A 25,928-nucleotide genomic window follows, 5' to 3' on the forward strand; every position below is an offset into this window, starting at 1 on the left:
TAGAAAATAGGTGCAGGAGTAGGCCATTCTGCCCTTCGAGCCTGCACCGCCATTCAATATGATCATGGCTGATCATCCAACTCAGTATCCTGTACCTGCCTTCTCTCCATACCCCCTGATCCCTTTAGCCACAAGGGCCACACCTAACTCCCTCTTAAATATAGCCAATGAACTGTGGCCTCAACTACCTTCTGTGGCAGAGAATTCCAAAGATTCACCACTCTCTGTATGAAAATTGTTTTCCTCATCTCGTTCCTAAAATATTTCCCCCTTATCCTTAAACTGTGACCCCTTGTTCTGGACTTCCCCAACATTGGGAACAATCTTCCTGCATCTAGCCTGTCCAACCCCTTAAGAATTTTGTAAGTTTCTATAAGATCCCCCCTCAATCTTCTAAATTCTAGCGAGTACAAACCGAGTATCCAGTCTTTCTTCATATGAAAGTCCTGACATCCCTGACAGCCATGATTGAATGGCGGAGTAGACTTGGGTTGAATGGCCGAACTGCCTCATCTAGTGCTGAAAGTAGATCAGACGGCATCCCTGGAGAACATGGATAGGTGACATTTCGGATCAGGACCCTTATCTTAGCCTGAAACATCGCCTATCCATGTTCTCCAGAGATGATGCCTGGCTCGCTGAGTTACTCTAGCACTTTGAGTTTTACTTTTAACAACAAATATTCGAAACATAGAAACATAGAAAATAGGTGCAGGAGTAGGCCATTCGACCCTTCGAGCCAACACCGCCATTCAATATGATCATGGCTGATCATCCAGAATCAGTACCCCGTTCCTGCTTTTTCCCCGTATCCCTTAATTCTGTATTCTAGGCTCCGAGAACTAGCGAACTATGTTCCCGATGTTGGGGGAGTCCAGAACCAGGGGCCACAGTTTAAGAATAAGGAGTAAGCCATTTAGAACGGAGACGAGGAAACACTTTTTCTCACAGAGAGTTGTGAGTCCGTGGAATTCTCTGCATCAGAGGGCAGTGGAGGCAGGTTCTCTGGATGCTTTCAAGGGAGAGCTGGATAGGGCTCTTAAAGATAGCGGAGTCAGGGGATATGGGGAGAAGGCAGGAACGGGGTACTGATTGGGGATGATCAGCCATGATCACATTGAATGGCCGTGCTGGCTCAAAGGGCCGAATGACCTACACCTGCACCTATTGTCTATTGTCTAGTGAACGTGTGAACATGTGACAGGGCAATGCTTTGGGCGGGCTACTTATAACACTGCTCTCTGTTGGCAGAATATCAATCACTCGAGTCACAGCGGACATCTCGTTAGCGAAGCGATCGGTGCTGAACAACCCCAGCAAACACACGATCATCGAGCGGTCCAGCACTCGCTCCAGCCTGGGTGAGTGAGTCCCTTGCACTGATGGCCTGCGAAATGTCTCTCTCCTCGAAGGACGATCTCAGCTGCTGTTCAAAGCCAACCTCTCATCACTTCCAAGGAGGCGCCCGACACAGGCGACTCTCTGCGTGCCGGCCACAGATGCAGAGCTGCAATCACACATTACAGTCGCTCCACTCTCCTAAGGGCCTGCCCCACTGGGGGATTTTTTTCTCGGCGACTGCCGGCATCGTCAACTGACGTATCAGGTCACCGAAAAATACGTGGCGTGATGCGGCGTGACGTCGTATGACGCGGCGGTAATGAGGCATGACGACCAATGGCGCGCGGTGTTTTTTCACGTGTCGCAACATTTTTCTTGTCGCCGCTGGATTTTGAAATGTTCAAAATCTTTTGGCGATACTGATATGAATCCGGCAAAACCGGCAAGTGGGACAGGCACCGTTACTGCTGCAGCAATATTTCTTACTTTAACTCACTCAACGTTGTTCCCTTTATCTTGTACCGTCTGTACACTGTAGACGGCCCGATTGTAATCACGTATTGTCTGACCGATGACTGGTTAGCGCGCAGCAAAAGCTTTTCACTGTACCTCGCTACACGTGACAAGAAACTAAACTGAACTGAAACTGTAACTGAAGTGAACGTCTGTGGCGGACTATCAGCTTCTGTAGAACTGGCCCACAAAGGATAGAAACATAGAAACATAGAAAATAGGTGCAGGAGTAGGCCATTCGGCCCTTCGAGCCTGCACCGCCATTCAATGTGATCATGGCTGATCATCCAACTCAGTATCCTGTACCTGCCTTCTCTCCATACCCCCTGATCCCTTTAGCCACAAGGGCCACATCTAACTCCCTCTTAAATATAGCCAATGAACTGTGGCCTCAACTACCTTCTGTGGCAGAGAATTCCACAGATTCACCACTCTCTGTTGGAAAAATAATTTCCTCATCTCAGTCCTAAAAGACTTCCCTCTTATCCTTAAACTGTGACCCCTTGTTCTGGACTTCCCCAACATCGGGAATAATCTTCCTGCATCTAGCCTGTCCAACCCCTTAAGAATTTTCCCCCTTATCCTTATGATGAGACCCCTCACAGACTGCAGGAGGGACAGCAATCAGGGCATGCAGGTTCAATGGTGTTTTGGCATGAAGGTGGCACAGCAGTACAGTTGCTGCCTTGAGAGCCTGTCCCACTTACGTGATTTCTTTCGGCGACTTGCCGGCACCCGTTATAGTTGCAGCAGGTCTCCGAAATTTTTCGACATGTTGAAAATCCACCGGCGACCAGAAAAAGGTTAGACTCTCTTGGGCGACTACTCACGACCATACAAGCCCTGTCACCTGTCGACCAGTGACAACTGCTAATTCTTGCAGTATCCTTGCATCACAGACCCAGTTCTAGTGCTCACTTCCTTCCGGCCGTCCATGTCCTCCAGAGATGCTGCCTTGCCTGGCCCGCTGAGTTACTCCAGCACTCTGTGTTTTACCTTGTTTACAAAGATGATTGGTTTGAGAAGCAACTTGCCCCAAATTATAAATAGAGGTCATGGGCTTGTAGCTTTTACGCGGAAGGTTGTGGGAGTATAAACCACAAAACTCCGCGGGACAGGCAGCAGAAGTCTGAAGGAGGGCCTCGACCTGAAACGTCACCCATTCCTTCTCTCCAGAGATGCAGCCTGTCCCGTTGAGTTCCTCCAGCATTTTGTGTCTATCTTCAGTTTAAGTCAGCATCTGCAGTTCCTTGTTTCTGCCTCTTGGTTTTATTTCCATTTCTCCCTTCCGACTTACTCCCTGTGCTCCCGCTAAACCTAACGTTCACTGCAAAGCCTATTATTCTGCGCTGTGGCATCAAAGGACCAAGTGAATAAAAAGTGTGTTGCGGTATTAATAGAATAACATCCCATAGTCTGGAAAATCTGGCACACCAAATTCCTGGATTACTGGTTTTACTGTAATCGGCTAGTTCTTTCAAAATGCTAGGACAGGATTGATGGGCTGAAGGGACTCTCCCCCTGTGTTGTTCCATGGTGTACAGACCTGTCACATAGCAGGGACCCTCAGTTACTGCACACTTTGGCTTGTGACGTCCACAAGTTTAATTCTCAAGCTTATCCACAGCTTGCAACCTGCAGGAACTGCAGATGCTGGCTTGCACAAAAAGACTCAAAGTGCCGGAGTAACACTGCAGATCAGGCAACATCCCTAGAGGACATGGATTGGTGAGGTTTTGGCTTGGGTTGGGACCCTTCTTCAGACAATCAATCTGAACAAGGGTACCGACACAAAACATCACCTATCCATGTCCTCTAGAGATGCTGCCTGACCTGCTGAGTTACTCCCGCACTTTGAGTCTTTGTCCAACCTGTGACATTCATTTCAGGACTGGCTCTGTTCCAGGAGGCAGCTGACATGTATTTCTTATCACTGACATGTTTTGAATAACATGTTGTACATGTTGTCACATGTACTGAGGTACAGTGAAAAGCTTCTGTTGCGTGCTAACCAGTCAGCAGAAAGACAATACATGATTACAATCGATCCATTTACAGTGTATAGATACATGATGAGGGAATAACATTTAGTGCAAGGTAAAGCCAGCAAGGTCCGATCAAGGATAGTCCGAGGGTCACCAAAGTGGTGGATCGTACTTCAGGACAGCTCTCGGCTTGTGGTAGGATGGTTCAGTTGCCTGATAACAGCTGGGACTGGGAACAGCTGGGACCAGTCACAAAATGCTGAAGTCACTCAGTGGGTCAGGCAGCATCTCTGGAGACAAGGGATAGTTGTCGTTTCGGGTGGAGACTCCTCTTCTGTGGAAAGGTCTCAATGCTGTTGTACCAGTGGGTCAACCTACAATTGGGATCGCTGTGTAAGGAAATGCCATATTTACAGCGGCCATGAGAAACGTTTCAAGCACTGAGCATCGCCCGGAGTGTGTAATGAATGTGTCGGAGGGGATCTTTCAGAAGCATATCAAATTCTTAAGGGATTGGGCAGGCTAGATGCAGGAAAAATGTTTCCTCTCAGCCCCATTCTCCTGCCTTCTCTCCATAACACCTGATACCCTTACTAATGAAGAATCTATCAATCTCTGCCTTAAAAATGTCCATTGGCTTGGTCTTCATAGTGGTCTGTGGCAATGAGTTCCACAGATTCACCACCCTCTGACTAAAGAAATTCCTCCTCATCTCCTTCCTAAAGGAACGTCTTTTTATCCTGTGGCTCTGGCCACTGGTCCTAGACTCTCCCACTGGTGGAAACATCCTCTCCACATCTACTCTATCTAGCGACAAATGACACCAAGTGCTGGAGTAACTTAGCCAGCATCTGCAGTTCATTTTGTCAACTTCTTAGAATAAAGAATGGCAGAAGGTGGTAAACACTGCCACTTAACGGCAGGAAATGGTATTACTGGCTATATTCCTTATTGATCGTGCATAGGAGCAGGGAGGTTCTACTGCAGACCACACCTGGAGTATTGCGTACGGTTTTGGTCTCCTAATCTGAGGAAAGACATTCTTGCCATAGAGGGAGTACAGAGAAGGTTCACCAGACTGATTCCTGGGATGGCAGGACTTTCATATGAAGAAAGACTGGATAGACTCGGCTTGTACTCGCTAGAATTTAGAAGATTGAGGGGGGATCTTATAGAAACTTACAAAATTCTTAAGGGGTTGGACAGGCTAGATGCAGGAAGATTGTTCCCGATGTTGGGGAAGTCCAGAACAAGGGGTCACAGTTTAAGGATAAGGGGGAAATCTTTTAAGACCGAGATGAGAAAACATTTTTCACACAGAGAGTGGTGAATCTGTGGAATTCTCTGCCACAGAAGGTAGTTGAGGCCACAGTTCATTGGCTATATTTAAGAGGGAGTTAGATGTGGCCCTTGTGGCTAAAGGGATCAGGGGGTATGGAGAGAAGGCAGGTACAGGATACTGAGTTGGATGATCAGCCATGATCATATTGAATGGCGAATGGTGCAGGCTCGAAGGGCCGAATGGCCGACTTCTGCACCTATTTTCTATGTTTCTATGATTTTCCAGCCCCTTGGTTCCAGAGCCTTTCTGGATTATCCGTTTTGCCGGACCAACAGAGGTCACGGCCTCAGAGAGGAGTCCAACGGTACCGGAACGGCCCGCCTAGGCCGTCGGGGAGCCGAGATACTGGCCCACAAAGTTGGCCTCGAAAGTCGGCTCTTCAACCCGCCGATCGGCCACGGAAGTCCCAATGAGGTCGAGATCGGCCACCTCACCCGGCCTAGGCGCCACATTTTCGGGGGGGACTTCCAGGTGGGTGGGGTGGGGGTGGAGGGGGGGGATCTCGACCCGAAACAACGCCCATTCCTTCTCCCCAGAGATGCTGCCTGTCCCGCTGAGTTATTCCAGCATTTTGTGTCTACCTTAGAAATAAAAAAACCTTGGACATGATCATCCGAATCCGAGGAAACTGGATAACTCAGTGGAGACAAAAAAAAAACTGCAGGTGCTGGAATCTGAAGCAGAAACAAACTGCTGGAGGACCTCAGCGAGACAGGGAGCATCCTCAAAGGGAAATGGACAGACAACATTTTAGGTTTGGTGGCACAATCCCTATGCCGAACATGATGCCATGGCCAACTCTTGTCTGCCTACACATACTCCATACCCCCTCCATTCCCTGCATATCCATGTGTCCATCTAAAAGTCTTTGAAACTGTCTGAAGAAGGGTCTCGACACGAAACGTCACCTATTCCTTCCCTCCGTAGACGCTGCCTCACCCGCTGAGTTTCTCCAGCATTTTTTGTCTACCTTCGATTTTTCCAGCATCTGCAGTTCTTTCTTAAACAAATAAAGTATTTTAAATTTTAAATGTCACGACTGTATCTGCCTCCACCACCGGCTGCCGGCAGCGCGTTCCAGGCACCCACCACCCTCTGTGTATTAAAACAAACCTTTAAACCTTGCCCCTCCCAGCTTAAAGCTATGCCCTGTAATATGCCCTTCAAGACTGGGTAACTTCACCATTACCACAGGCACTGAAATATTCTGGGGAAAAACCTGCTCTATAGTCCATGGTCACAACAAAACTACTAATACAACATCGATGATTAAGGGTCGATCATTAATTGAAATTCTAATCTGAATTTTAATAAGTGTGCACACTAAACTGACTTGTCTTGGATTTTTCTCTCCCGTTCTATTATTCCATCGCTACTCTCCTTCCTCCTCAGACGTGTTGGGTATGTATATACTGCCAAAACATGTGCCCCCTGCCATGTCCCGTGTCTGATTTGCGTGTGTATACGTGCGTGTGTATGTCCGTGTCTCTCGAACTGCTTGCCACCTCCCCTGCAGCAAGGGATGAACCAGCTGCAATTAGTCGACCGCGGGCTGTTGTCCACACCACCACCTCACTGCCTCACCTTGACATGTTCACTGGGTTGTTCGCAAGTTCACAAATTCACTAGTTCACAAGTTCACAAGTGGCCCTCTTCAGTCAGCCGAGGGTGATGAATCTGTGGAATTGTTTGCCACACAACTTCGGATGCCTCATTGAAACTTACAGAGGAATAATGAAAGGCAAAGATAGACTGGGTGTGGAAGAGATGTTTCCACAGGCGGGAGAGTCTGGGACCAGAGGTCGTAGCCGCAGAATTAAAGGGCGCTCTTTTAGAAAGGAGGTGAGGAGGAACTTCTTTAGTTAGAAGGTAGTTGATCTGTGGAACTCACGGCCACAGAGGGCTGTGGAGGCCATCAGTGGATATATTTAAGGCAGAGATAGATTTTTGATTCGTCCGGGTGTCAGAGGATATGGGGAGAAGGCTGGAGAACGGGGTTAGGATGGAGAGGTAGATCAGCCATGATTGAATGGCGGAGTAGACTTGATGGGCTGAATGGCCTAATTGTACTATCACATGACCTTATGACAGTTATAGGAGTAGAATTAAGCCATTTGGCCCATCGAGTCCACTCCGCCATTCAATCATGGCTGATCTCTGCCACCTAATCCCATTTTCCTGCCTTCTCCCCATAACCCTTGACACGTGAATTTGTCTATCTCTGCATTAGACATATCCACTGACTTGGCCTCCACAGCCCTCTGTGGCAATGAGTTCCACCGATTAACTACCCTCAAACTAAAGAAGTTCCTCCTCACCTCCTTTCTAAACATAGAAGCATAGAAACATAGAAATTAGGTGCAGGAGTAGGCCATTCGGCCCTTCGAGCCTGCACCGCCATTCAATATGATCATGGCTGATCATCCAACTCAGTAGCCCATCCCTGCCTTCTCTCCATACCCCCTGATCCCTTTAGCCACAAGGGCCACATCTAACTCCCTCTTAAACATAGCCAACGAACTGTGGCCTCAACTACCTTCTGTGGCAGAGAATTCCACAGATTCACCACTCTCTGTGTGAAAAATGTTTTTCTCATCTCGGTCCTAAAAGATTTCCCCCTTATCCTTAAACTGTGACACCTTGTTCTGGATCCTTAAACTGTGACCCCTTGTTCTGGATCCTTAAACTGTGACCCCTTGTTCTGGAGCGCCCTTTAATTCTGAGGCTGTGGCCTCTGGTCCTAGACTCCCCCACCAGTGGAAACATCCTCTCCACATCCACTCTATCCGTGCCTTTCATTATTCCCTAAGTTTCAATGAGGTATCTGAAGTTGTTACTTGGAAACCAAGCCAGCGGCAAGCTGCGCATGCACGGTCTGCTTGTTCTTGGACGGGAGTGTCTGGATTACAGAGGCAGCACAAATATTAGCACAGGTGGAGGCTCCTGTTGCTCCAGAGCCAGGCAGGCATGTAAAGGCTCAGAAACGTAGAACAGCGCAGCACGACAACAGGCCCTTCGCTGCTTGGCCCGCGGAGTTACTCCAGCACTTTGCGCCCTTCAACAGAATATTTATTTTCAATTAATAGAATATTTATGGAAGGAATATTTAGTCTTATCACCGTAACATCCGTTAGTTGGAGTTAGGGCAGGGCCTAAGACACATTACAGATGGTCCATTATACATAGAAACATAGAAACATAGAAAATAGGTGCAGGAGTAGGCCATTGGGCCCTTCGAGCCTGCACCACCATTCGATATGATCATGGCTGATCATCCAACTGAGTATCCCATCCCTGCCTTCTCTCCATACCCCCTGATTCCTTTAACCACAATGGCCACATCTAACTCCCTCTTAAATATAGCCAATGAACTGGCCTCAACTACCTTCTGTGGCAGAGAGTTCCAGAGATTCACCACTCTCTGTGTGAAAAAAAGTTTTTCTCATCTCGGTCCTAAAGGATTTCCCGTCTATCCTTAAGCTGTGACCCCTTGTCCTGGACTTCCCCAACATCGGGAACAATCTTCCTGCATCTAGCCTGTCCAACCCCTTAAGAATTTTGTAGTTTCTATAAGATCCCCCCCTCAATCTCCTAAATTCTAGCAAGTACAATCCAGTCTTTCTTCATATGAAAGTCCTGACATCCCAGGAATCAGTCTGGTGAACCTTCTCTGTACTCCCTCTGTGGCAATAATGTCCTCCCTCAGATTTGGAGACCAAAACTGTACGCAATACTCCAGGTGTGGTCTCACCAATACACCAAACAAACTCAATTTACTCAGAAAGCAGAGTCTGTGTAAAAAGAAGGAGGAACTGAAATGACAACTTCTCCCGAGATATTCTCACCAGAGATAAGCAATCATTGGAGAATAATGTCAAATAAATGATGCGCCTGTAACTGATCCGAGCCTCCCGTAGCAATGTGAGTAGTGAGCTTGATTAACAGGTGCCATGCCCCATCATTGCCACTCCATGCATCTACAAAGTTGTCTCAATGAGCAGCTGCAGACAACAGTCGCCAGGACCAAGCTAGATCCCATCTCCAACTAGATCCCATCTCCAACTGAACTGTCCTATCACCAACAGATCCCATCTCCAACTAGATCACATCAACTAGATCCCATCTCCAACTAGATCCCATCTCCAACTGAACTGTCCCATCATCAACAGATCCCATCTCCAACTAGATCACATCAACTAGATCCCATCTCCAACTATATCCCATCTCCAGCGAGATCATATCTCCAACTAGATCACATCACCAACTAGATCCCATCTCCAACTAGATCCCATCTCCAACTAGATCCCATCTCCAACTAGATCCCATCTCCAACTAGATCATATCTCCAACTAGATCATATCTCCAACTAGATCCCATCTCCAACTAGATCCCATCTCCAACTAGATCCCATCTCCAACTAGATCCCATCTTCAACTAGATCCCATCTCCAACTAGATCCCATCTCCAACTAGATCCCATCGCCAAGTAGATCCCATCTCCAACTATATCCCATCTCCAGCGAGATCATATCTCCAACTAGATCACATCACCAACTAGATCCCATCTCCAACTAGATCCCATCTCCAACTAGATCCCATCTCCAACTAGATCCCATCTCCAACTAGATCCCATCTCCAACTAGATCATATCTCCAACTAGATCATATCTCCAACTAGATCCCATCTCCAATTAGATCCCATCTCCAACTAGATCACATCACCAACTAGATCACATCTACAAGTAGATCCCTTTGCCAAGTAGATTCCATCAACTAGATCCCATCACCAACTAGATCCCATCACCAACTAGATCCCATCACCAACTAGATCTCATCACCAAATAGATTCCATCACCAACTGAACCATCCTCATCACCCTCTGTGTGAAAAAAACTGCCCCCCCCCCCCCCCACACACACATCTCCTTGAAACGGTGCCCCTCTCAGCTTAAAGCCCTGCCCCTGTAGTATTTGATTTTACAATCCTGGAAGATAAAGTTCTGACTTTTGGAAAAAAAAATATTCTGACTATCCAGACACAATGTAGACAATCCTGCAAATAATATACGTAAATACAATCAACTCAAACTCAAGTACAATAGATAGAGTGAAGGGAAGTATGTAAGTAAGTATGTTGATTGGGTAAGTATTCACATACAAGGAATTTGCCTTGGTGTAGACAATGTAGACAATGATTGTCATGGACAATTTTTAATAAGGAGTTGCCAGGTATTTGACCTCACCCAACCGACGTGTGTAGGGTTAGGTTTATTATTGTCAAGCATGTCGAGGCATGCTACCCAATCAGATCAAATAATATACGTAAATACAATCAACTCAAACTCAAGTACAATAGAAAGAGTGAAGGGAAGTATGTAAGTAAGTACGTTGATTGGGTAAGTATTCACATACAAGGAATTTGCCTTGGTGCTCCGCCCACAAGTAACAACATGACGTACAGTGACAGTTACGAATGACTCAGAAAACACTAAACATTAATAATAATAAAACATTGAATGATAAAACACCATTGATCAAGCATGTGAACCAACAAAATACCAGATCAAAGGGAGGCTACAGATTTCTGGCTGTTGAGTAGAGCTACTACTCGTGGATAAAAACTGTTTTTATGTCCGGCTGTGGCAGCTTTGATAGTCCGGAGTCGCCTTCCAGAGGGAAGTGATTCAAAGAGTTTGAAGAATACAGAGTGCAGAATATAGTTCTCAACATTGTCCCGCACCAGTTCCATAGACACATATGAATGTCCACATCGGAGCAGAGATGAATTGGACAGTTCCCTAACTTGTTGAGAAGCCTGATAGAGGTGAAGAAGAAGCTGTTCCTGAGTCTGCTGGTGCGTGCTTTAAGGCTACTGTACCTTCTGCGTGTTAGTAGTGAGGAGAAGAAGGAATGACCGGGGTGGGTCAAGTCTTTCATTATGTTGGCTGCACGGACCAACATGCCCCGTCTACACTAGTCCCACCTGCCTGCATTTAGCCCATATCCCTCTAAACCGGTCCTATCCATGTACCTATCTAAAGTTGTGATAGTCCCTGCCTCAACTATCTCCTCCGGCAGCTCGTTCCATACACCCAGCACCCACTGTTACTCCTCAGGTTCCTATTAAATCTCCCCCCCCCCCTCCCCCTCACCTTAAACCTATGCCTTCTGTTTCTCAATTCCCCTACTCTGGGGACGAAACTGTGCATTTACTCAATCTATTCCTCTCATGATTTTGTACATTGATTGGGTACAAGTAACGTCCTATTTTGGTAGAATCATTTTTTAGGTTTGGAAAAGTTTCTTTCATCTTTAAAAATGCACTTGGATTCCAAGGGGAGGTCTCACTGTGGGGCGTGGTCTGCTGAAAGTTAACCCTGGTCTAATACCAGCTGATGGGACGATGTCGCAAGGGCAGGGGAGGAAATGCATCTGTTAATGATGCAAAACTGATGGGGGGGGCTTGGTGGCGAAACGGTATAGATCTTGCCTCACAGCGCCAGAGAATTGAGTTTGATCCTGACTGCTGGTGCCGTCTGCGCGGAGTTTGTACGTTCTCTCTGCGACCACTTAGATTTTCTCCGGGTGCTCCGGTTACTTCCCACATTCCAAAGACGTGCAGGTTTGTAGATTTATTGGCCCCTCTGCAAATTGCTCCTAGTGGGTGGGCTGCAAACGTGTGATAACATAGAACTAATGTACAGGGCGATCCGCTGGTCGGCGTGGACTCGGTGGGCCAAAGGGCTCGTTTCCACCCTGGATCTCTGAACTGTCTCTAACTGCATCCGAATGTGGAGGGGAAAAGAGTCAGGGCTCCCAGAAGGGAAGTGAATAGATGCCTGGTGGATTATAATTTGCAGAACCCATGGAGAAAGGGATTAGAAGTGGTTGCTCTTCAAAGACGTATCAAATGGTCACCTCCTGTGCCAAAACAAATCCAAGATTCTGGTCCTTAATCAGTAGGTTATTGAATGTAGTCCATGTACAAACATTGAGTCAGCATTGATGTGACCCAACAGATAACCAAGTAGCTTCAGGTGATTAATTCTCCCAATTTTGCTAGCCCTTGCTGTCTCCTCCCCTTCCTTAACCCTCGAGCTGTCTCCTCCCATCCCCCCGCCCTCGGGCTCCTCCTCCTCCCTTTTTCCTTCCTTCTCCCCCCCACCCCCCATCAGTTTGAAGAAGGGTTTCGGCCCGAAACGTCGCCTATTTCCTTCGCTCCATAGATGCTGCTGCACCCGCTGAGTTTCTCCAGCACTTTTGTGTACCTTCGATTTTCCAGCATCTGCAGTTCCTTCTTGAAAGCTTCAGGTAGTTTGTTGGTTATTACTAAAAGCTCTTGGGAAGTTGTTGCACTATTCCAACCCTTTTCCTCATTCCAACACCAGTCAAGGTTTGGTGAAGTTGAATCTAACTCTGACACAACCAAATCTAAAACTCCCTCAGCGTTGCGTGTCTGTAGTTTTATTCTTTTAGTTTAGTTTAGTTTAGTTTAGTTTAGTTTGGTTCAGAACTACAGGCCCATCGTCCCACCGAGTCCGCGCCCGACCAGCGACCCCCGCACCACTAATGCCATCCTACACACAATTACACCAAGCCAATTAACCTACAAACCTGCACGTTTTTGGAGCGTGAGAGGAAACCGAAGATCTGGGAGAAAACCAACGCAGGTCACGGGGAGAACGTACAAACTCCGTACAAACAAGCACCCGCAGTCAGGATCGAACTGGGGTCTGTGGCGCTGTGAGGCAGCAACTCTACCGCTGCACCACCGTGCCGCCTCTGTCATTCATCTGTAATGGATGCGTGTGAGCTGTCTTGTTGTCCAATGCAAGCTGCCTACAACAGCTCCAAAGTATACTGCACTACGCAGTGCGCTCCATGGATGGTCGGATTGGAAGTCGGGCGGCCAGCATGCAGGCCATAGAGGGAGTGCAGAGAAGGTTCACCAGACTGATTCCTGGGATGTCAGGACTTTCATATGAAGAAAGACTGGATAGACTTGGCTTATACTCGCTAGAATTTAGGAGATTGAGAGGGGATCTTATAGAAACGTACAAAATTCTTATGGGAGGTATACAAAATTGCTGGGGAAACTCAGCGGGTGCAGCAGCATCTATGGAGCGAAGGAAATAGGCGACGTTTCGGGCCGAAACCCTTCTTCAGGGGTTGGACAGGCTAGATGCAGGAAGATTGTTCCCGATGTTGGGGAAGTCCAGGACAAGGGGTCACAGCTTAAGGATAAGGGGGAAATCCTTTAGGACCGAGATGAGAAGAAACTTTTTCACACAGAGAGTGGTGAATCTCTGGAACTCTCTGCCACAGAGGGTAGTTGAGGCCAGTTCATTGGCTATATTTAAGAGGGAGTTAGATGTGGCCCTTGTGGCTAAAGGGATCAGGGGGTATGGAGAGAAGGCAGGTACGGGATACTGAGTTGGATGATCAGCCATGATCATATTGAATGGCGGTGCAGGCTCGAAGGGCCGAATGGCCTACTCCTGCACCTATTTTCTATGTATCTATGTATCTAAGACAAGGAATAGGTTGCGGTCTACAGCTAGCACATTGTTATTGAGCATGCATGCAGAAATGAACAGTCCAGCATGCAGATACCACGTACTAACCAATTCAAACAAGTATTTCTCAGGTAGAGGATGCATCACCACTTTGCATGTAGAAAATGCACGGCTTTCTGGGATGCAGGGAGATGCACTGCCTTCAGGCATGCAGGAAATGCATTGTTGTAATGCATGCAGATGTTGATACAGGAAAATGCAGTATGCTCTGGCATGCAGAATATGTGTTACTGAACAGTTTTGCAGAAGCATTTGAAACTGTCCCCAGCAGCGGAGCTAAATTTAGGAGCAGACTTGGCGGTTGTGGGATGTTTTGTCCCACTGAGATTATTTCAAAGCACAGTTAAAGAAAGGTTTGGATTGTGTAAATCACCACAGGTTCTGTAAATACACTTAATGTTCTTCTATTGAATTCCCTCTGCTGACCCACTGAGTGTCACACTTCACAAACCGTGCATCGAAGGGCCTTGAACCCAGGGACAATGATTCAATATTATTGGCCGTCACTGCTGAATATTCCTTACATTTACATTTTACCAAGCCAATTGAGCTACAAACCTGTGCGTCTTTGGAGTGTGTGGGGAAACCGAAGATCCTGGAGAAAACCCACGCAGGTCACGGGGAGAAACGTGCAAACTCCTTACCGACAGCAGGATCGAACCCAGGTCTCCGGGGCTGCATTCGCTGTAAGGCAACAACTCTACCACTGCGCCACCGTGACCGTCTGGTGATCCAGACCTCCAGTGCTGTCTATGTGGAGTTCCCAGGTTCTACCTGTGACTCTACTTTGCACTTCTCTTGCACTAAACATTATTCCCTTATCATGTGCCTGTACACTGTGGAGGGCTCGATTGTAATCGTGTATTGTCGTTGTCTTGTCTTTCCGCTGGCTTGGTCAACAAAAGCCTTCCACTGCCCCTCGGTAAACTAAATGTAAACTCAAACCCGAAATATCACCCACCCTATTTCTCCAGAGATGCTGTCCTGGAAGTTCCAGTTCCCTCCCACACCCCAAAGACGTACAGGTTTGCAGGTTAATTGGCTTGGCATAAATGTTAAATTGCCCCTAGTGTGTGTAGGATAGTGTAAGTGTGCGGGGATTGCTGGTCGGCACGGACTTGGTGGGCTGAAGGGCCTGTTTTCACGCTGTATCTCTAAACTAAACTAAACTAAACTAAATTGATTGATTGATTGATTGATTATTCCTTTAATAATCCTTTTCAGGAAATTACAGTGCCACGACAGCTTCAAGACAAACATAACACCACGCTTTCATACATAACAAGTTAAAATACGTTAAAATACAAGTTAAAATACAATTAATTTAAAAAAAAGTGCAGTTATTTATGCTCATTATAAAGTCTTATAGCAGCTGGTAAACAGGACTTCCTGTATCTCTCCGTTTTGCACATTGGTGCAATCAGCCTCTGACTGAAGATGCTGCTCTTGATCACCTTCAGGGCATGGAGTGGGTGAGTGGGGTTTGTCATTATAGAACCTAGTTTATTTAGAGTTCTGGCCTCTGCCACCTGCTGGACCGTTCGTTGCTCAGCCCCGACCACTGAGCCGGCCTTCCTGATTAGTTTGTCCAGTCTGTTTTTATCCGCTATACGGGCGCCATCTCCCCAACAGGCCACAGCAAAAAACAGAGCACTGGCCACCACTGAATGGTAGACACTGCACAGTAGGGGTTGGCAGATATTAAATGACCTCAGCCTCCTTAAAAAATACAGTCGGCTTTGTCCCTTCCTGTACACCGCCTCCATATCATATCATATAGATCATACATGAGTCTAATCAAGCTGTCCACAGTGCACAGATAGAGGGTACAACATCTCTGCCTCAGAGGGCGGTGGAGGCCGGTTCTCTGGATGCTTTCAAGAGAGAGCTGGATAGGGCTATTCAATATGATCATGACTGATCATCCAGAATTAGTGTCCCGTTCCTGCTTTTCCCCCATATCCCTTAATTCTGTATTCTAGTGCTCCGAGAACTAGTGAACTATGTTCCCGATGTTGGGGGGGTCCAGAACCAGGGGCAACACACAGTTTAAGAATAAGGAGTAAGCCATTTAGAACGGAGACGAGGAAACACTTTTTCGCACAGAGAGTGGTGAGTCTGTGGAATTCTCTGCCTCAGAGGGCGGTGGAGGCCGGTTTCTCTGGATGCTTTCAAGAGAGAGCCGGATAGAGCTCTTGAAAATAGCGGAGTCAGGGGATATGGGGAGAAGGCAGGAACGGGGGTACTGATTGGGGATGATCAGCCATTGAATGGCGGTGCTGGCTCGAAGGGCCGAATGGCCTACTCCTGCACCTGTTGTCTATTGTTTATTGTCTAACATCACGGGCAGCATTCACTTGCCTGAGTAAAGTTGAATGATAGGAACCATTGGGCGAAGAAGATGGCTGTGGAGCGGTATATGACCTGGTTTTGTTGTCTTTGATGGTAATTCAGTAAAATTGCCTTTTCCTTTTTGGCTCCCTCCCTTTAGCTGAGGTACAGAGCGAGATCGAGCGCATCTTTGAATTGGCCAGGACCTTGCAGCTGGTCGCCCTTGATGCAGATACCATTAACCATCCTGCCCAGCTAAACAAAACCTCTCTGGCCCCAATCATAGTCTACATAAAGATCGCTTCACCCAAGGTAAGAGACTTTGTTTTACACTCCATTGGATTTGTCCACCTCTTAATTTCTTACAATTGGCCAACCAGCTTAGATGGGGGCATCTTGGTCACCATGGAAGAGATGGGCCGAAGGGCCTGTTTCCGTGCTGTATGACTCTCTGATGGGGCGCAGCGGTAGAGTTGCTGCATTACAGCGCCAGAGACCCGGGTTCGATCCTGACTACGGGTGCTGTCTGTACGGAGTTTGTACGTTCTCCCCGTGACCTGCGTGGGTTTTCTCTGGGTGCTCCGGTTTCCTCCCACACTCCAAAGACGTGCATGTTTTGTATCTTAATTGGCTTTGTTAAAATTGTAAATTGTCACTAGAGTGTGTAGGATAGTACGAGTGTACGGGGTGATCGCTGGTCAGCACAGACTTGATGGGCCGAAGGGTTGTATCTCTAAAGTAAAAACCACACGTTCTCCCTGTGACCGTGTGGGTTTTCCCCGAGACCTTCGGTTTCCTCCCACACTCCAAAGACGTGCAGGTTTGTAGGTTAATTGGCTTGGTGTGTGTGTAAATTGTCCCAAGTGTGTGTAGGATAGTGTTAATGTGCGGGGATCGCTGGCCAGCGCGGACTCGGTGGGCCGAAGGGCCTGTTTCCGTGCTGTATCTCTTAACTATCTCTAAACTAAACTTGTCTCCCAGAAAGATTCCAGGAGAAAGAAGCTCCTGGGAAGGACAGAGCCAGGAATTTCCCAACTTCGCCGAGACAATGTCCCTGACTTTCATTTATGAATGTCCTTGAGATAGAGTCTTACAGTGTGGAAACAGGCCCTTTGGCCCAACTTGCCCACACATGACCAACATGCCCCATCTACGCTCGTCCTACACTTGGCCCATATCCCTCCAAACCTGTCCTGTTGAATGGGGCAAGAAGGGGAACTGTATTTGTGGGGGACTTGGACACAAGAGGGAGCAGTTCCCTTGATGGGACTTGATCACAGGAGGTTGTTTGGCATTTTAAACTAATGTGTGCAAGGGGCTTGGATTTTTGATTCAGACAACTGAGCCTCTCTCTACTGTTTCAGACGGACATGAATGATTTTGTGACGCTGTTTTAAAGAAGAGTATGGTTAATTCCAGCTACAGTACATGGATAGGACAGGTTTAGAGGGCTATGGGCCAAATGCAGGCAGATAGGACTAATGTAGCCGGGACATGATGGCCAGTGTGGACAAGTTGGGTCGAAGGGCCTGTTCTTCCTCAGTCAGTATCACTACATTTGGGCATCTGGTCCCTGTCACGTTCCTGTCTGTGGAATATTGCTGTGCACAGCTTGGCTTTCTCCGCGGCAGCGGGGACTGCCGTGGGCACGAGGTACGCGATGGGCACAGTCTTGGCGATGTACGCAACGGGGTGTGAAGCTTGGTGTGACACGCAGCTCCAAGCCACAGCTGGCAGCCGTTCCCTGGGTGTACGTGTGTACGTATGGAGTGTGCGTGTGTGTGAGTGCGTGCATGCGTGCGTGCGTGCGTGCGTGTGAGTGTGTGTGTGTGTGTGTGTGTGTGTGTGTGTGTGAGTGTGAGTGTGAGTGTGTGAGTGTGAGTGTGAGTGTGAGTGTGAGTGTGAGTGTGAGTGTGAGTGTGAGTGTGAGTGTGTGTGTGTGTGTGCGTGTGTGTGTGTGTGTGTGTGTGTGCCAGAGTGGTGTTGAGATTCCTCAGTACATTCCTATTGTGTTTAACGGTTCCACACAAGTTTGATTATCTGTTGTTCACAGGTCTTACAGCGGCTGATAAAGTCACGAGGCAAGTCCCAGGCTAAACATCTCAACGTACAGATGGTGGCATCAGACAAGTTGGCTCAGTGTCCCCCGGTCAGTATCTTGGGTTCAGCAGCAAATGGGCTCCCACGTAGCACACAGAAGATAGACACAGTAATCTGGAGTAATTCAGCGGGTCAGGCAGCATCGCTGGAGAAAAGGAATATGTGACGTTTTGGGTCAAGATCTTTCTTCTCGGCCTGAAACGTCACCCATTCCTTTGCTCCAGACCTGCTGAGTTTGTCTGACCCGCTGAGTTACTCCAGCATTTTGTGTCTATCTTCGGTTTAAACCAGCGTCTGCAGTTCCTTCCCTACACAGACATGCTACACTCAACAGTACAGTACAGGAACGGGCACTTTGGCCCACGATGTTTGGCAGCACAGTGTCGCAGCGTAGAGTTGCTGCCTCACACCACCAGTGACCCGGGTTCGATCCTGACTACGGGCGCTGTCTGTACGGAGTTTGTACCTTCTCCCCATGACCTGCGTGGGTTTTCTCCGGGTGCTCTGGTTTCCTCCCACACTCCAAAGACGTACATGTTTGTGGGTCAAGTGGCTTTGGTAAAATTGTAAAATTGTCCCTAGTGCGTGTGAGATACTGTAAGTGTGCGGGGATCTTTGGTCTTTGATCCATATCCCCCTATTCCCTGCACTTATGCCTATTAAAGGCTACAATCCTAATTCCTCCACCGCCACCCCTGGCAATGCCTTCCAGGCCCCCACTACCTTCTGTATAGAGAGGCAAAGTATACTGGAGATGTGTGGGGCGGGTATTTTCACTGTACCTCAGCACCCGGTCCAAAGACGTACAGGTTTGTCGGGTAATTGGTTTGGTAAGATTTTAAATTGTCCCGAGTGTGTGTAGGATAGTGTTAATGTGCGGGGATCGCTGGTCGGTAGCGACTCGATGGGCCGAAGGGCCTGTTTCCACGCTGCATCTCTAAACTAAACTACACTAGACTAAACCGGGACCCTGCGTTCACTTTGCAGGAAGTGTTTGGATATTATTCTGGGCAAGAATTAGTTGGAAGATGCTTGTTTGAACATTTCACTGTACCTTGGTACATGTGACAAAATAAACTAAATCAAGTGAAAACCAAACTAAACTAAACTAAACTAAACTAAACTAAACTAAACTAAACTAAACTAAACTAAACTAAGCTAACCAGAACAAGGGGTCACAGTTTAAGGATAAGGGGGAAGTCTTTTTGGACCGAGATGAGATTTTTTTTTTCACACAGAGAGTGGTGAATCTGTGGAACTCTCTGCCACAGAAGGTAGTTGAGGCCAGTTCATTGGCTATATTTAAGAGGGAGTTAGATGTGGCCCTTCTTTGCCCGGTTCGAAACTGGCAACACCACCAGGAGTGGAATAACCCCGGCCATGGCGGAGGGACAGGCCTTATCACTGACCACTCAGGAGGTACAGTGCGCTCTGCGTAGGATCAATCCACGCAAGGCTGCAGGGCCGGATGGTGTCCAGGGAAGGGTACTAAAGGACTGTGCTGTACAGCTGGCGGAGGTTTTCACGAGGATCTTTAACCTGTCTCTATCTCTGGCAACGGTCCCCAAGTGCCTGAAGACAGCCACCATAGTGCCGGTGCCGAAAAAGTCTGAAGTCACCAACCTGAACGACTACCGCCCGGTTGCCCTAACTCCAATACCCATGAAGTGCTTGGAAAGGCTGGTCCTCTCCCATATCAAATCCAGCATCCCTGCCTCACTGGACTCTCATCAATTTGCATACAGGGCAAATAGATCAACAGAGGATGCCATCTCTCTGGCTCTTCACACTGTCCTGACTCACCTGGACAGACAGGGCACATATGTGAGGATGCTCTTCATTGACTATAGCTCTGCATTCAATACGGTCATCCCCACCAAGCTCACCACCAAACTCCACCAGCTAGGCCTCAGCTTGCCGATATGCGATTGGATCCTGAACTTTCTGACGGAGCGACCGCAGGCAGTGAGACTGGGCCCGCACCTGTCCTCCACTATCACCCTGAGCACCGGCACACCACAGGGCTGTGTACTAAGCCCCATGCTCTACTCCCTCTTCACTCACGACTGTGTTCCTGCATTCGACACCAACACCATCATCAAGTTTGCAGACGACACAACAGTGATTGGGCTGATCACCAACGGTGATGAAACAAAATACAGAGCGGAGGTGCAGAACCTGGCGGACTGGTGCTCACGTAACAACTTGTCACTAAACACCTCCAAGACCAAGGAGCTGATTATTGACTTCAGGAGGTCCCATAATGGAGAATATGCCCCAATCTCCATCTACGGGGAAAGTGTGGAGAGAGTGTCCAGCTTTAAGTTTCTGGGCACTCACATTTCAGAGGACCTCACAAGGTCCACCAACACCGCTGCGCTGGTCAAAAAGGCACAGCAACGGCTGTTCTTCCTGAGGACATTGAAAAAGACTGGTCTGCCCCAACAGCTGCTGACAACGTTCTACCGCTGCACCACAGAGAGCATATTAACGTATGGCATCTCTGTGTGGTATCTCAGCTGCACGGAGGCGGAGAGGAGAGCTCTTCAGCGCGTCGTCCACAGAGCGCAGAGGATTATTGGGACACCGCTACCAGCCTTAGAGGGCATCTACCACACACGGTGCCTCAGGAAGGCCGCCAGCATCCACAAAGACTCCTCACACCCTTGTAATGGACTGTTCGAACTACTTCCCTCCGGCAGATGTTACAGCCTTCTACGCCCGAACCTCCAGACTCAGGAACAGCTTCATTCCCAGAGCTATAGCGGCTCTGAACCGGCCCTGCTGAGTGTCCCCCCACCCCCCCTGGACTGTCTCCCTCGGATGGTCACGTCACACAGACACATCTGCACTTTAGTCTGTTTTGACTATTTTACTGTTGTAATGTTCTTTGTACAAACCATGTTCTCGGGGGATCTAAACCTAAACCTAAATTTTATTAGTTATTTAAGTTATGGCGTCGGATAGAAGCTGCATACACAAATCTTGTTGCACTTATGCAATGACAATAAAATATATTATTATTATTATTATTATTATTATTATTATTATTATTATTAAAGGGATCAGGGGGTATGGAGAGAAGGCAGGTACAGGATACTGAGTTGGATGATCAGCCATGATCACATTGAATGGTGGTGCAGGCTCGAAGGGCCGAATGGCCTACTCCTGCACCTATTTTTGATGTTTCTATGTAAACTAAACTGAACTAAATGGGAATCAAGGTCAAGACTCCTTTCAACTTGGGACCCTTTGTTCTCTTTGCAGGAACTCTTTGATATTATTCTGGATGAGAACCAGTTGGAAGACGCATGTGAACATTTGGCGGAGTACCTAGAAGCCTACTGGAAAGCCACTCACCCGGCCAGCTGCAACCCGCCCAACCCTCTCTTGAACCGTACCATGGCCACGGCTGCCTTGGCTGCCAGCCCGGCGCCAGTGTCAAACCTACAGGTACAAGTGATCACATCTCTCAAGCGTAACCTTGACTTCTGGGGGCCGAGAGACGCGGAGAACAAAGCAGTGGCGGTGGGCATTGAAGGCCCAGGGCAGCCGACGGAAGCAGAGGATGCAGTCTAATGGTGTAACGTGCAGAGAGGGGAGAGGGCGCACAGCAGTGGCGTAAACCTGAAACTGTTCTTTCCCAGCCCCCTCCCGTCCTAGTATTGCAGTCCCTGTAACAGCCCGTTGCTGCATGTAGATACCACCTAACCATGCTTTCCCTCATTAGGGGGGGGCTTTAAGGCAAGGAGGAGGCCTGCCTTTCAGATAAGAGGCCGCTTTCTTCGCTTCTCCTTCCCGTCCGTGACGCCTTGTTTGTGGGTTTTCCCTTTCGTGCCCTGTGCGTGTGAGCAGCGTGCAGAGTGTGAGCCGACGGTTGTGTCAGAAGGAACTGCAGACGCTGCTTTCAACCGCGAAGAAAGCTGGAGTAACCCAGCGGGACAGGCAGCATCCTCTGGCGAGAAGGAACGGGCGACGTTTCGGGTCGAGACCCTTCTTCAGACTTCTCCACCCCACGAAACGTCACCCATCCCTTCTCTCCAGAGATGCTGCCTGTCCCGCTGGGTTACTCCAGCTTTCTGTGTCTATCTTCGTGAGCCACCAGTTTCTGGCACGGGAACATTCCAAGCCGGCGGGGTAGAGGTGAACGCACACTCACACATTCACACAGAGCTTCGAGCAGGTAGTCTTAGGGCAAAATAAATGCCTGCCATCCATTAAGAGTGAGTAACCCCTGGCACCAGCTGAGCCAAGGCACCACCGCTTGATGAGTCCTCATTTAGTCCCTCAACCGAGAACAAAAGTGTCTCCACTGTTGAAGGATCTTGACTGACTAGAGAGGTACGGACTTGGCCTCTTGTTCAGCATGGACATTGTGGGCCGAAGGGCCATTCCTGTGCTGTACTCTTCAATGGTATTAAGACAAAAATATTTGGGCAGAGAAATAAATGAAGATGGAATCGGCCCTATTAGTATCAGAGTCATACTGTCTGGAAACAGGCCCTTCGGCCCAACATGCCTACACCGGTCCATATGACCCATCTATGATAGTCCCACCTGCCAGCATTTGGCCCATATCCTGACCTATCCATGTACCTGTCTACATGTTCCTTTAGCATTGTGACAGGCCCTGCCTCAACTACCCGCTCCGGCAGCTCGTTCCATACACCCACCACCCTTTGTGTGAAAAAGGTCACCCCTCAGGTTCCTATAAAATCTTTCCCCCTTCACCTTAAACCTATGTCCTCTGATTCTCGGTTCCACTACTCTGGGCAAGAGACTCTGGGCTAGCGTCTACCCGATCATGGTGTCGTACACCTCTGTAAGATCGCCCCTCATCTTCGCGAGCTCCAAGGAATAGAGGTCTGAGCCTGCTCAACCTCTCCCTGTAGCTCTGGCTGTAAGCAAGTCTGCCATGAATAACCCGTTTTACTGAGAGAGAGAGGTTTAGAGCAGGCGGGTGGCTCTGTCAAATCCCCAACAAAGGCCTCTAGGTAACCAGTAGGGAGGGGTAGCATCAACGATGAGTAAGCCAAAGATAACCTGGCTGCCTGTGACATTTGTACGGGTCCGCTGTAAGCCAATCCCAGAATGAGTCACTGCCCCTCCGTGCCTGGAGGAGAGTGTTAGTGCACCTGGGTGATCGCTGGTCGGGCGCGGAGCCGGTGGGCCGAAGGGCCTATTTCCACGCTGTATCTCTAAACTAAAGACCCATGAGTTCGATCCTGACCACGGGTGCTGTCTGTACGGAGTTTGTACGTGTTTCCCCGTGACCTGCGTGGGACTTCTCCTTGAGCACCACTGTAGTCCCACACTCCAAAGACGGAATGGTTTGTTAGGCTAATTGGCTTTGGTAAAATTGTAAATTGTCCCTAGTGTGTGTGTGTGTTAACAAATCTTAATGTGCGGGGATCACATTAGGTGATCACATAATGGGCGGGGATTGGAAACAGGCCCTTCGGCCCACCGAGTCCGTACCGGACTCGGTGGGCCGAAGGGCCTGTTTCCGAGCTGTGTCTCTAGTCGAAGCTAAAACTAAACTGTTCTGTTTAGTAAAACTAAACAAAACTGTTTCTAAAGTACACAAAATTGCTGGGGAAACTCAGCGGGTGCAGCAGCATCTATGGAGCGAAGGAAATAGGCAACGTTTCGGGCCGAAACCCTTCTTCAGACTGATGGGGGGTGGGGGGGGGGAAGAAGAAGGAAAAGGGGAGGAGGAGGAGGAGCCCGAGGGCGGGCGGATGGGAGGGTGGGAGGAGACAGCTAGAGGGTTAAGGAAGGGGACGAGACAGCAAGGGCTAGCAAAATTGGGAGAATTCAATGTTAATGCCATACGGACGCAAGGTCCCCAGACGGAATATGAGGTGCTGTTCCTCCAATTTCCGCTGTTGCTCACTCTGGCAATGGAGGAGACCCAGGACAGAGAGGTCGGATTGGGATTGGGAATGGGAGGGGGAGTTGAATTGCTGAGCCACCGGGAGTTCAGGTAGGTTATTGCGGACTGAGCGGAGGTGTTCGGCGAAACGATCGCCCAACCTACGCTTGGTCTCCCCGATGTAAATCAGCTGACATCTAGAGCAGCGGATGCAGTAGATGAGGTTGGAGGAGATACAGGTGAACCTTTGTCGCACCTGGAACGACTGCTTGGGACCTTGAATGGAGCCGAACACCTCCGCTCGGTCCGCAAGAACCTACCTGACCTCCCGGTGGCTCAGCACTTCAACTCCCCCTTCAACTCCCATTCCCCGTCCAACCTCTCTGTCCTGGATCTCCTCCACGGCCAGAGTGAGCAACACCGGAAATTGGAGGAACAGCCCCTCATATTCCGCTTGGGTAGCCTGCATCCTGCGGGGCATGAACATTGACTTCTCCCAGGTACACAAAAATGCTGGAGAAACTCAGCGGGTGCAGCAGCATCTATGGAAGTCCAGAACAAGGGGTCACAGTTTAAGGATAAAGGGGGAAATCTTTTAGGACCGAGATGAGGAAAACTTTTTTCAGACAGAGAGTGGTGAATCTCTGGAATTCTCTGCCGCAGAAGGTAGTTGAGGCCACAGTTCATTGGCTATATTTAAGAGGGAGTTAGATGTGGCCCTTGTGGCTAAAGGGATCAGGGGGTATGGAGAGAAGGCAGGGATGGGATACTGAGTTGGATGATCAGCCATGATCATATTGAATGGCGAATGGTGCAGGCTCGAAGGGCCGAATGGCCTCTACTCCTGCACCTATTTTCTATGTTTCTATGTTTCTATGAGCGAAGGAAATAGGTAATGTTTCGGGCCGAAACCCTTGTTCAGACTGAATTGAATTCTCCCAATTTTGTTAGCCCTTGCTGTCTCCTCCCGTTCCTCAGCCCTCGGGCTCCTCCTCCTCCTTTTTCCTTTCTTCTCCCCGCCCCACCCCCCCCATCAGTCTGAAGAAGGGCTTCGGCCCGAAACTTTGCCTATTTCCTTCGCTCCATAGATGCTGCTGTACCCGCTGAGTTTCTCCAGCATTTTTGTCTACCTTGGTGGGTATGGTGTTGGCAGACGAGCTAGTCTGAAGAAGGGTTTCGGCCCGAAACGTTGCCTTTTTCCTTCGCTCCATAGATGCTGTTGCACCCGCTGGGTTTCTCCAGCATTTTTGTCTACCTAGAACTAAACTGATCACTTTTTACTTTCATTTCCAATTTGTTCGAGTGCTTGCTTCTGTTCAGAAAGGTGAAGAATAACAAGGGCTCCAGGGCAGGTAAATCTCACTCAGGTAAACAGGGAGTCAACCTGTTTGGGACTTGTCCTGACTCAGCGGAATAGGGGGAGGTTCCATCAGCGTCTCAGCGACATCCTTGATGCTTTTGCCCACGGCCAATTTCTACCCCAGCTAACTAAACTGCCGCGTTCTCTGCCTCCGACTGCTCTGAGAATGTGTAAAGTGTACATAATGTTTCACCACTGAAGGTGATCATTTCAGACTCTCTCGCTCACAAAATTCATCACTCTATTTTTGTATCTCACACAATTTAAACTCCCCCCCTCCCCCCTCCCATTCCCACACTGACCTTTCTGTCCTGGGCCTCCTCCACTGTCAGAGTGAGGCCCAGCGCAAATTGGAGGAACAGCACCTCATATTTCGCTTGGGCAGCTTCCAACCCAGGGGTACGAACATTGACTTCTCTAACTTCAAGTTCATTCTCTTACCCCCACCTTAGTTGTGCAGCTGGTCCCACTGTTCACACCCCTGTGTCTTCACCTCTTTCCCCAGCCA

At 48.6% G+C, this 25,928-nt stretch overlaps 1 protein-coding gene across 7 annotated transcripts in view; it reads left to right on the forward strand.

Annotated features, from left to right (window-relative positions):
* Window positions 1-25,928, forward strand: part of cacnb1 (calcium voltage-gated channel auxiliary subunit beta 1) — a 79,431-nt gene that overhangs the window by 48,851 nt on the left and 4,652 nt on the right. For 5 of the 7 annotated variants that reach the window (XM_033034867.1, XM_033034869.1, XM_033034871.1 and 2 more), the window contains exons 9-13: window positions 1,252-1,361; window positions 6,574-6,582; window positions 16,246-16,397; window positions 18,139-18,234; window positions 21,453-21,638. In XM_033034867.1, coding sequence (XP_032890758.1) covers window positions 1,252-1,361; window positions 6,574-6,582; window positions 16,246-16,397; window positions 18,139-18,234; window positions 21,453-21,638 — 553 coding nt within the window. The remainder of the gene's footprint in view (window positions 1-1,251; window positions 1,362-6,573; window positions 6,583-16,245; window positions 16,398-18,138; window positions 18,235-21,452; window positions 21,639-25,928) is intronic. The other 2 variants (XM_033034868.1, XM_033034873.1) reach the window with 1 other exon arrangement.

This window comes from Amblyraja radiata, chromosome 16, assembly GCF_010909765.2.
Source record: "Amblyraja radiata isolate CabotCenter1 chromosome 16, sAmbRad1.1.pri, whole genome shotgun sequence".
In the NCBI taxonomy this organism is placed as follows: Eukaryota; Metazoa; Chordata; class Chondrichthyes; order Rajiformes; family Rajidae; genus Amblyraja; species Amblyraja radiata.